Here is a 12,818-nt window from a genome sequence, read left to right on the forward strand (position 1 = left end):
CACTAATATAAGAAAAGTAGAAAAGTGACCAAATAAACAGAAGTAAATGGTTCTAGGCTATCTGACTGGTAATAACAATGACAATAACAAGAGATGTAGAAACAAGGGGAGAAAAACTAATAATGGAAATATGGCCATTCCACAAACTACTTGCCTTAGGATTTTTATACACTGTATATTCTAAAAACATACTGGCTCCTGCCTACATGGGAGTATATGCTATGCCTATTGGACTGATAACGGTAATTTAATTTTTAAGATATCGTATATTTAGGTTATATAAATATTTCATTCACCTTAAAAGCTTCTGTGGGGCAATTAAATGTGAAATGAACATAAAAAAATTTTAAAACATTGTCCAATTTTTAATGTATAATACTTCATTTTTAATACTACCAATGATACATTTATCCCACACTTATTTTCCCTACAATGATACTGTTTCCTTGACAACCTGATTATACAAGTCAATGAATACAAAAGCTAATGGACAAACTTTCTTTAAAAAAAAATTTACCTCTACTCTAAAGCATTAGTCTAAAAATGAAAGACAGATCTCATTTTCTTGATATGTCACAGATGTCTCCAAACAGTGCCTTTTTATGCAAAATAATTTACTCAAGGAAAAAAGTCAAATCTTCAGTAAAATGAATAAAAATAACTTCAAAGTTGCACAAAAGGCTAGCTTAAAATAGAAATTTATTAAAAGTTCTCAAAAAGTTTAAAAACACCAGAACTCAGAAATTACCAAATATCAAGATAAAAAATAAAACGTAAAAGCATGAAAACTGATAGTAAAAATGCAATGACTTAACTGTATTATTATGCAATGACTGAGCTAGTTGAAAGCCGAATCAAAATCAATTTCATTAAACCTATTAAAACATAATTTTTTTCACCTTCGAACAGACAAAATGAAAATTTTCTTGCTAAGCCTACATATTTAATATGGTTATGTTTTACTTCAATTTAATAAATGTAAGAGATTTCAACTTTATAAGGGTTGGTATCTTAGTCTGTAACTGATACGTAGATAACCACAAACAACATGTACAATCCTCCAAAGAATTACAAGTAAGTTATAGAAGTCTTTTGCTTCAAATCCCTACCTCCCATGTTTATTGCTCCACGGGGACCCATATCACCCATTCTCATTTCCTGTTCTCTCTGTAAGTAAACATAGTTGTCACAGTCAACCTATTGATCTTATGCCTTTACATTCCCATCTAAAATCAAAAAGAAAAGAGTAAATTGGGACATCACTTGCCATTAACAGTTTTTTCAATTTCTAACATCATTTACTAGTAAAAAGGCTGAAATGAAACTTCAGTCTCCCAGGCTTAATATACAAGTGCTTAGTGCACACAGTTTGGATTACAAGATTAGATTCCCGATTATCTCATTGCACAGAATCTCATAATATTTTTTTATTTCAATTTGAATTCCAATAGATCAAAATGACTTGGCTATATTTCAAACAAACAAAAAATCTAGTAGTAATAACCAACAGAGCCAATTATTTCCCAGGTCACTGAAGTCTTAAAATAGAAATGAATGTTAACATTTTTACATTCAAAAGTATCCAAACATATGGTACAAGCTGCTTTGGGAACTGAGCTAAAATAGTTATAAGCAATTAGCATCATCTAAATACTATAATTCAACCACTCAATCTTTACAATTCACCCAGGGCCCATGGGTTACACCAGAGAAATCTCAACAGCACACAACAACTAGTGAAGTCTCAATACAAGAACTGCTTTCCTTTGAGCTCAGGATTTACTAGAAACCATAAATAAAAGTGTTACACAGTTCTCAAACAATATGCTCTATGACACAAAAGGTCACAGAAATAATCCAAAACATTTCAATATAGAAACTGTTTCCTAAAAACTCATTTAAGATTAGTTATACAGAATTAACTTCAATAAAATCTCCAGGTGAAATCACTCAACACTAAAATTCCAATTTCCACTTTTATGTGATCACCTTTTGTAATCTTGGACACAACTGTGTTAAATGCAGCATTCAATAAACACATTCTAAATGAGATGAAAGCAATCAAGTTTCAATCTAAGGAAAGCATAATTATTTTACTTTTCAAAAGCCATTTCATTACTGTCTAATTGTTTATTAAAATGTCCATTTAATACACAATATTGACGAAAAGCACCTAAAAAGCTGGAAATAAAATTCTACAATGGAAACAAACGTTAAGCACCAAATCAACTGCCCATCTACCCTTTAACCCTACTATATTACATAGTGAACATATGGAGTACTGCTTTAAAAGAGAAATATGCCAATCACGTTAACCATCTAATCTTAAAAGGGTATCTTTAGACCTTAGAAGACTATTTAAATGAAACTAATGTACAATAAAAACATCACATTTAATTAACATCATGAACTGCAGAAATGGTTCATTACATTAAGAAAATTTAAATGTGAAATTTCTCAAAGCTATTTTTAAATATCCTAAATACAATTTGTCTCATCTTATAAAACTTTTGACTATTAATGTATACTATTTGTGACCTGTGAAAAACCTAGACTAAAAGTAAAATTGCTAACTGATCAAGAATTATATGAAATAAATTCACAAAAATGCCACACTAATGCAAAATGTTAATAGGGAAAACTGTGTACCTCAGGGAGGTATCTATACTTATTATATGATTTAAATATAAATCTAAACTGCTTTAAGAAAAAAATTGGGAATTACGCGAAAAAAAATTTTATAATCACACTTATGACTACTTCCAGCAAATGAAACCAAGCTGTCATTTCCTCATCTGGAACTTACTAATAAAGCAAAGATTATCTGAACATGCCCAAAGTCTCCAAGGTATTATTTAGAGTAGATACTTGTTATGAATCTGGCAGCACTCCAGCATGACAGAGTAAAATACACGGATTTTGTAATCATGACTTTCAGGGGAGAAATGCTTAGTCTATATGTTTACTTCTGGATTTAATTTTACATTGAAAGGTTTAGAATACAATATAATCACTAAATTTCGCTGACTGAGTCTTTCATCTCCAAATACAGCTTTATATACTTAAAAAAAAAAAGCTAAATAGATACATATGATTCATTAGTACAAAGGTAGAAGAAAAAAACTGTAACTTTGTTACAGACTCTTTACTAAAAAACAGAAATACTTTTATTATTCTTAAATTCACTTTCTTCCTTAACAGAATTTGGTGGGCAATTTAATAAACTACTGAAAGGGACTTTGGTTTTAAAGTGAATCAGCCAAACTCAACTATCCTATATTCCATTTCTGACGCTATTAAAAACTGGTTCCAATTCTAAGACATCTTTCTACAGATAGAATGTCTTATAATATTCTGTGAGTGGATATATTATTTATACTGATACACTCATTAACTTTGTAAGTTAAAACACATTTCACTATATATGCACACACACTCACTCAATTTACTTTATAATGTTGACATTTCCTTAAAGAATAATACCCAATACTATTTCATATAGCCTTGTAAGTAAAAAGAGATAATATAATATCACAGATCATTTTGTAAACTATTTAAGAAGCAAAAACAGCTTTCAGCATCCTAGTCTTGTTTTCCAGTTGCTATTACATTCTAGTAAGTCCATGACAATATACATATAGGAAAATGCCAGAGAGGCAGAGTATTTCTCATTACAACCTGACATGAAATAACAAGAGAAATTAGAAAGGAGGATATACACTGTAACTATATGCCCACTCAAAAAGCAATACATAAAAAAAAATGGAAGAACATCTTGGATTAGTTGTTCCAAAAAAAAAAGCAATACATAAACAAGGTTCCACCTCTCCTATAAATTACTTTTATTGTATTTTAAATTACTACAGGAACGAGAGACTTTATAATACAAATGGTAGTGATTTACTCTTTAGCAAAAAATTAAAAATTGTGGTTTAAATTTAAATTTGCGTATAATTGGAATCTCAAGACTGCAATGCAATAAAATGAGGAAGCTATAATGAAAACTGTTTTATATTATTAATTCAGTTAATGTTCTAGCAACCATATGAGGAAGGTCTACTGTTACCCCCATTTTAAAAATGACGAAACAGAAGAACAGAGCTGTCAAATAACTTACTCACGGCCATACATATAATATACATGGTTGAACTAGCCTGAAAAATTATGCCAAAACAGTTATAAAATTTCCATCTTCACAAGGTACTTTCATTCTTTAAGAATTCCAACTGTCAAACACAAAAGGGCAAGATTTTTAAGTTTACAGCTCTTAACAAAGTGTGCTTTTCCATTAGAACAATGATATATAGCTATCCCTGAAATGCTGTCATTTAAGTTTACTTAAATCCACAGATTACAAAAAAAAGTTAGCAAAGCATGACTGATTTCCAGAACCATTTATGTAAGTCAGCATTACAACAGCGGTCCTCAAAGTATGGTCCACAGGACACAAAACACAAAGTCAAAATGACTTCATGCCTTAACACTAAGACATATTTTAAAATCTAAAGCCTTTTTGCCTTTCACTGAATTGGTCTTCACATGGATCATGCAAAAGCCACAGTGGGCAGAACTCATGGTATTTAAGGACAAATCAAAGCACTCCAATTTTTTACAAGAATCCACTGCATTCTTCACAACCATATACTTGTAGTTTAAGAAAAATTTCAATTATGAGTATCACTAATAAGAAGTAAAAATTACTTATTTTATTTCATCTGTATCCTTAGGTACATGTATTTTAATACTGTATGCAACAAAACAAGATGAATGCAAAGAAAGCATTTATGTTGAATTCTGAAGAAGGATGGTTATTTCAAGAAAAAAAGCAATTGTGTGTGCAGATTGAAAGCCATTTTTTTCATGAAACAAGATTTTTGTTTTAGCAGCATCAGACAAACTACTACTATTCAGATGTGTGTATCTGGTAGACATTTCCTAGTGAGGTCAGTGATGATATTAGCCAATATAATTCCTTTTAATTTCATATAAAATAAAATTCATCATTATTTGGAAGATCTGCTGAAATCAACATATCAATAATTTTCAAATGAGTAATACATATTAAAGTATGCATGAGTAAAAAGATCAACCCAAAGTTCATGAAAGACCAAGTGATTTTAATACAAAAGAATATCTTTAAGAAACTAGCTTTTGTCAAGTTTTACTGTATTATCAAAGAATCTCCAAATTATCCGAGTTATGAAAATACTCCTTCCTCTAATTCCGTATCTTTGTGAATACAAAAACCAGCTTTAACCAAAGAGCCTTTAGCAATAAACTGAAAGCAAAAGCAAATGTGAAGCCCATTTTGTTTTTACAGCAAAACATTAATTTAAAAAATAAAATAATGCCATTTCTCCTACTATATTAAAATATTAAAGAGTCTCACAAAAATAATGCCACTTTTCCCATCACATTACTCTTTCTTTGAAATTTCCATTTTATTTTCTAATAAGGTAAATACTGATAGAAACTAAACCGAAGTCCTTTGTGGTCCTCAATCTTTAGTAATGGAAAGGTATGTGGAACACCAAAATTTTGAGAACCGCTGTTTTAAGTGCTTATCGATATTTTTTCACAAAAATATAGAATATAAAATTTGTACTAATCGAAAATTAACTTAACCAGCTATTTCTCAAAGTATGCTAAACATGCCAATATAGGTACTTGACACTGTATTAGGTAGAACATGTATTTTATCCCTTAATATATAATACTTAGGTTATAACCTGTGATTTTATGGATATTCTGATTTTCTTAGGCAACCTAATTTAAAGGAACTACATGGTACTCAGAAAGGATAAAGATAAAGTGCAATACACATGCTTACACAAATGCCTGCGAGACACTGAACTAAATACTGCCTTACCATAATATCAAATATAACAACAGTGCAGTTCATGGTAACGTGTTTATCTAACACTTTGATCAATCTGAATGCCAGTTTGAATGAATGCAAGTCTTAATGGCCAAAATCAATTTTCTTCAACTGAAGAGATCTCTCTTAAAAATGTCTAGGGGATTACCACTTGCTATTTAGGTTTCATTTTCTAATATAAAAAATGTTAAAAATACTTATAAAAAAGTACCAATATATTTGAATCCACTACTAGAAAAGTAATTGTAGAGGTATGTGCAGTAGGCTCTGTCAAGTAACAAAATTCATTCTTTTTACCATTAAATTTTTCTAAAAAAGACAGATTACTTTCACATTTCAATAAATTACATTCAGCATTTAAAAATATTTTAAAGTTAACAAACTACATTCTTTTATCTTTTGCTTCACTAGAGAAGCTGACATAAACAATAGTAAGATTATTAAAACAGCTAGTCAATCTTTCCTGGGAGAAATTAAGTAAAAACTGTTAATATCCAGAGACATCAGCAAACAAACAAGATAATTTTAAGTAAAGTGTGAAACAAAACTCAATTAAATGAACTATTAAGCAAATAGATATACAGAAAAAAGTCTCCAGAGATTAGGTCTCTTTGCCCAGAAATTATTCATAACTCTTAAGATTCTGAAGCGTATAATTAGTGAAGTGATCTTTTTTTAATAAAAGTAAATAACATAACTTGTAGAGCAATGTTCATAACTATTTTTCACAATAGCTAAAAGGTAGAAGCAATCTAAGTGCCCATCACTGACAGATGAATTGAGAGATAAAATGTGGTACATACATACATGTATGTATTATTCAGCTATAAAAGAGAATGGACATGCTATAAAATTAAGGAACCTTGAAGACAGCCAAGTTGAAAGAAATAAGTCACAAGCAAAGGCACAGACAGAAAATTCTATGATTCTATTATATGAAATAGCTACAATATGCAAACTCAAAGACAGAAACTCAGATAAAAGTTACCAGGCGCAGCGGAAAGTGGGAAAAGAGTGAGCAACCAAAATGACAATAACTATACATGATCCTGAACTGGATCTAATAATGGAATTTAAAAACTCAAGCATTATTGGGATATAAGAAAAAGTGGAATAAACTGTAGACTTTATTATCAATGTTAAATGTCTTGAATGAGGTAACTATACTTAAGGTGGTTATGTAAGTGAATATTTTTCTTAAAAAATAATGTGAGGGCAGTGCAGGGGTCACTCGGTGGTAGAGTTATCACTGCCAGGAGGGAGACCCACGTTTGATTCTTGGAGCCTGCACATGCCAAAAATAGGGGGGGAAAGAAATGAAACTATTATATGTTCAAAGAGCATGATATATACACCCCACTCCCAAATGTTTATGAAACACATAAACAGACACACAAATAAAGGGATTATTGAAAAGAATGATAAGGTGAATGTAGCAACATGTTAAAATTGATGGATCTGGGCATCTGGAGAGGGCGGTATGTTTGGGTTTGCCATATGGGCTTTATATTATTTTTTTGCAACTGTCATTTAAGTTTGGAATTATTTCAAAATAAAAAGTCGAGAGGAAAAAAATGAAATATTAAGTTGAAAAGGAAAAAAAATATGTTCCCACTGGCACAATGCAAATTAACAGCATGTAAAACCTTCCAAACTAACCAAACAAGAATGCTTGGAGGGCTTAATATTTTTAATTTGAGCAACTGAAGTTTCCAACATTATATCAATCTCTACTTTAAGACATACTCTTGTTACATATAATCTAGGCTTCATATTTCTCAATCTGAGTACACACATTCCAAAATATTGGATTCCATGAATACTGGGGAAATGCTACTCCATTTTAAATTTGAAGCGGAACTTCAAAATGTTTCACTTTCCTCTCCAGAACATCAGATAGCTCTATCTCCCTATCCCGTATCAGTGACAAACCCTTCCAATATCAAAAATTGAGAATTGCCATAGCCCAAAGAACACCAGAGACGTATGGAAAGATCAAAGGTGATGGTGGAATTATACATAGAAGATATGACTTAACAAATGAATATGAATGCTGAGTCATTAAAATGATATCCCTTTTAGTCTCCAGTATTTTAGAGCAGCTAGAAGTAAAAACCTAAAATTGTGAAACCACAACTCATGTCTAAGTTTGAAATATGTTCTACAACTAATTGTGGTGCTATGCTTTGAAATTTATAGCTTTTTTGTATATATGTCACTGTTCACAAAAAAAGAAGGAAAAAAGTTGATCGTGATGATAAAGTATTAAGCCCTCTAGCCTCCTATATTCTGGAGCAGCTAGAAGGGAAAATATGAGAGGACTGTATGGTAGCCTATGACAAATTCTGGGATCTATCCTGTAACCACTTTTCTTTTTTTTTTTTTTACATGGGCAGGTACTGGGAATCAAATCTGGGTCTCCGGCATGGCAGGCGAGAACTCTGCCACTGAGCCATCGTGGTTTTTGAAACCACTTTCTGAAAAGTGCTTTGAAAACGACTGCTTTCTTATTTCTTTGCTTTGTACATACGTTATTCTATACAATCAAAAAATTTTTTTAAAGTTTCATTTTGAATAATCAATCATCTTAATTTATATTGTAGTTTTTAGTCATGAAATGATAAATACCTGTCACTTGATAAATGTCAAATCAGAAATAGATGCAACAACAAAGAAGGGGACTTATTCTTAGCTGTGTTCATTAACCTACAGTAATATATTCATTTAACAGAATTCACCAACAATTTTTTTGTTGTTGTGTTTTCTCTTTTTGCGTGGGCAGGCACCGGGAATCAACCCCTGGCTCTCTGGAATGGCAGAACAATGTTTTTTGTTTTTTTTTTTAAGCATGGGTAGGCATGGGAATCAAACCCAGCAAACCCAGGTCCTCTGGCATAGCAGACAAGCATTCTTGCCTGCTGAGCCACCGTGGCCCGCCCAGAACAATATATTTTTAAAGCTTGATTCAGATAACATAGTAATTCACCATCAAAATGAACTAAATATGAGGTAAAATTATTAAATTATTTTTAATATTTTAGAAGGCTTTCTAAAAATGAAGAGGGATTAAATGGAATCACATATAATCCCAGCATGTATAGACACAGACTAGGGAGGAGTTAAAATTAATTTTTAGGCAAGAATTGTATTCTTCATCCATATACCTAAGGACATTTCCAAAATTATTAAAGATTACCATGGCCAACTCTCTTTGTAGAGGTAATTTTAAAAACTAATATTGATTAGGAATATTTTAATTGTTCTATCAATTTATTTTATCCAGAGTTCCTAATGATATTAGCTTTTAGACAAACCTAATAATAATAGTATTTTATCAAAGTTTATGGCTAGTTTATAATTCTTTATCCATAACTTCTTATGCAGTACATTTTTTCCCTGAGCTCAAAACTACCATCACTGATTAGCCAGGTAAACATATAATAATAAGATGAAACAAACAAATCAACAACAACAACAACAAAACCCACAAATATAAAGTGCAGGAGAGGCAAGTCCCATTGGTCCCATCAACAGAAGAAAGCAGTGAAAGAATCAAACAGGCATATAAGGTTCGAAGTGTGAAGAATGAGGTATGGACTTTACAAAAGAGAATGTTCCTTTCTGTTTTGATACTAGACATTAAACAAATTATCTTAATAGTTTTCCAGAAGCTTTAAATTTTGGTAAATATTTTCCTAAGTAGTTAACATAAAGCAACAGATTAAGCACAGTTATTTTTTAAATAGTTAGGCAGTACTTAGATGAAATTCAAAAAGTTACTTAAAATTTACAATTACAAGATAAACTACCATAAAGAGCATATCAACTGTTTAAAAGCAAGACTCAAAGAAAGCAATATAATGTATCAAATCAAGAAATCGTATCGTAGGAGAGAAAGTGGAATGTTAAGATACCATATTCTCTATACAAGCCCCTATCCCAATCTTTCAAGAATTCTATTTATAATATTCTTCAAATTTCCTGGAATTGGATTTTATTTAAATTTTGAAGTATGGAAGCAAGCTGCAAGGCAGGCATTTCTTAAAATTACCTTACAAGCTATCTTTGTTGAATTAACTTGGTGTTTCAATGTATTCTTATTTGTAGACAACCATTATTCTTTATAATGAAACATGAGATTAATACATTCTGAAGAACAAAAAAAAAAGTTATCTTGTGAAAAATATGGTCAAATTACAACCAGAAAAGCCAGGATTTGAGATGTGGTACACAATAAAGTAGAGAGTATAAGACAAAGAAGCCTACTCACTCATATGCTTTGAGTTATTTAAAAGTTTTCAAAGCCTTTGAAAATTTGTAGTGTAATTTAAAAAACATTTCATCAGCAGAGCATGTTTAGAGAGTCAAGTTCCTCCCTGTTATCAACAAGTAAATATAAGATATAGATACGGATGCTAATATTTATCTAGTGGCATGGAATTCTGACTTTTCAGGTGATATCACAGAGATCTATACCTACAAAGAAAAAACTAGATAGACTTTAAAAGTTCTTTTTACAAAATTAACAAAACTGTTGCAAGGTGGCTCTAAAAACACTAAATAAGCCACAAAGCATAAGTAACAAATTAAACATCCATGTCTTCCTATGTGATTCCATATATTTCCTAAGGAAATTATAATTATATTTATTATTTCAAAATATTTAATAACTGAATTAAACAAAAATCATATTAATATTACATATATTAGTTATTTCAAAAAACATTTTTACTTTAGTTGACTACTTCTAATGCCAATTTCCCCTTCCCTAACCCCTCAAAATACGTAAAATATGTAAACATTAGATAAAAGTCTTACCATTCTGAACCAGAAATTATTAGAACTTATCACTTTAAATAAAAGTACATCAAGAATGATAAAGCAATATTAGTTTAAAAAACAAAAATTAAAGAACACCCAAAATAATAGTTTTACAACACTACTGAGACTACGCAATGATGTTCTTGATACTCTCCAGTAGGGAACTATTTATTTTAAACAGTCAGAACTTTTTAGCTGCAATTCTTAATATGCTTTGTATAGATACCCTATACCTACAATTTCTAAAATCCTCAAAGATAAGACCCTGTGCTTGATTCACCTCTGTATCCTCTATGATCCTCAGAACTATATTTTGAACACAGGAAACAGTGGGCAAATGTTTCTTATTAAATGGAAATCTCCAAGTCTTCCTGCAAGTTTAACAACCTGAAGGGATACTGAAGTAGGATCCGCATATTTTGTGCTGAAAACCAAGCACAAAAAATTATTTGACTATTGTTAAAAACTTACCCTTCACTATGTGATTCCATTAGGAAGTCTATAAAAATACATAAAAAATTGTACCTTAATGCCACCTTTTTCTATATTAGTAAACGTTCAATATCTGAGATATTAATGTTCAATAAATCCCAAGGTATGGGGGCACATAACATTGAAATCCATATGATTAAGCTGCACTAGGATTTGAAAAACAAGACATCAAACAATTTTTCTCTCAGCTTACATGTAAATAACTACAATATGACAAATATAGTAGCTATAAGTAACTATCAAGTACTAAGGAAATAAAAATAAATTCTATAAAATTCCTAACCTCAAAAAAATTCAAAGAGCTCAATTAGTGGACAAAAGAGTCAAAAAATAATTTAGAAGGCAATGTGATGAGTAATTTTAAAAAATATTTAAAATGATACAGGATCACAAATGAGGTGAAGAGTCAAAGGTACATATGAGCTGAGTCTGCATATATATTTCTTAGGAGGAAAAAGAGAGGTGGAAATGTTTTTGGATTATGGACCACTCTAAAACGAATAGAAGCTAAGATAAAACAATAGAGTTGTGTAATACGGCACAGATAAAGCTAAGTATAATAAATTGTTGTCTGTTAAAGTGTGTACAGGGTATAAGACCCAGCAAAATCATTTCCTGGTGGACTTATTCAGAGAAGACTTTTAAACAAAAGGAATGGCTACTTATAATCATAATGCATAATTAGAGTGACCAAACATTCCAGTTTGCCCAAAACAGTCCCAAATTACACCTGCTGTAAAAAAAGCTTAAAGAGTGCCCACATTCATTTGTCCCAGTTTGCAAAATAAATTATAAGATTTCTTTACATATGAATAGGCTATTAAAACTATTAAACAATTCCTTTGAGAAGTGATCAAAGAATTCAAAAGCTGGTTAAAATTGACACATACCTTCAGCCTAAATTCCCCCAAAAGGTCAAAATCCTAAGGATCATTTTCAAGAACATGTGTAACTATTATGCATATATATCTTTTTATCATTTGACCACAAAAATCTAAGCCAAATTCTAATTATGTATCATCCCGGGTATTCAGAATAGACCTTGGCTTACTGTACACAATTATTTCAGTGTATAAATAAAAACATATGTACAACCAAAAACTGGTAATGATTAGAGCAATGTGAGTGCGACCACCACAATGTACATTGTCATCCTTTTCTCTTTTTTCTTTTTTTCTTTTCTCTATCACACCAAAAGCATTGAGATAAAGTCACCAACAACAGTTAGGGGCCGGGCCATCAAGAGGTCACACCTAAATCTGACACCATATACTCTAGCAAATAATTCTTCAGTTATTTCCATACAATGATGAGGAGGCCATAAAAAGTCCCTTTTAAAATACGTCCTTTCTTTGCATGCTTCAGGTGTTCAGACTTGCCCAAATTAATCTCCTCTTGCACCAGAATATAATCACTTGTTACAAATAAATTGTGGAAAAAGCGGGATGGCCATGTAGAAACTACAAAATGGCAACTATTTCTTCAAAAGTTGACAAGTCATTTCAGAAAATAAATTTATACCTACTTATAACTAGATAAAAACAGATGATTTCTCTCTGCCAGCACCAATTAAATAATTGGTGCTGGCAGATAATATTGTTGATAATATAAACAACAACCATGAAGA

At 31.0% G+C, this 12,818-nt stretch overlaps 1 protein-coding gene across 5 annotated transcripts in view; it reads right to left on the bottom strand.

Annotated features, from left to right (window-relative positions):
- Positions 1 to 12,818, bottom strand: part of PSPC1 (paraspeckle component 1) — a 127,848-nt gene that overhangs the window by 43,748 nt on the left and 71,282 nt on the right. For all 5 annotated transcript variants that reach the window (XR_013174749.1, XR_013174750.1, XR_013174751.1 and 2 more), the window contains exon 7: positions 1,110 to 1,167. Coding sequence is in view for 1 of the 5 variants with exons in the window: in XM_077158777.1 (XP_077014892.1) it covers positions 1,110 to 1,167 (58 nt within the window). In the remaining 4 variants the exon portion in view is untranslated. The remainder of the gene's footprint in view (positions 1 to 1,109; positions 1,168 to 12,818) is intronic.

This window comes from Tamandua tetradactyla, chromosome 4 (genome assembly GCF_023851605.1).
Source record: "Tamandua tetradactyla isolate mTamTet1 chromosome 4, mTamTet1.pri, whole genome shotgun sequence".
NCBI lineage: Eukaryota > Metazoa > Chordata > Mammalia > Pilosa > Myrmecophagidae > Tamandua > Tamandua tetradactyla.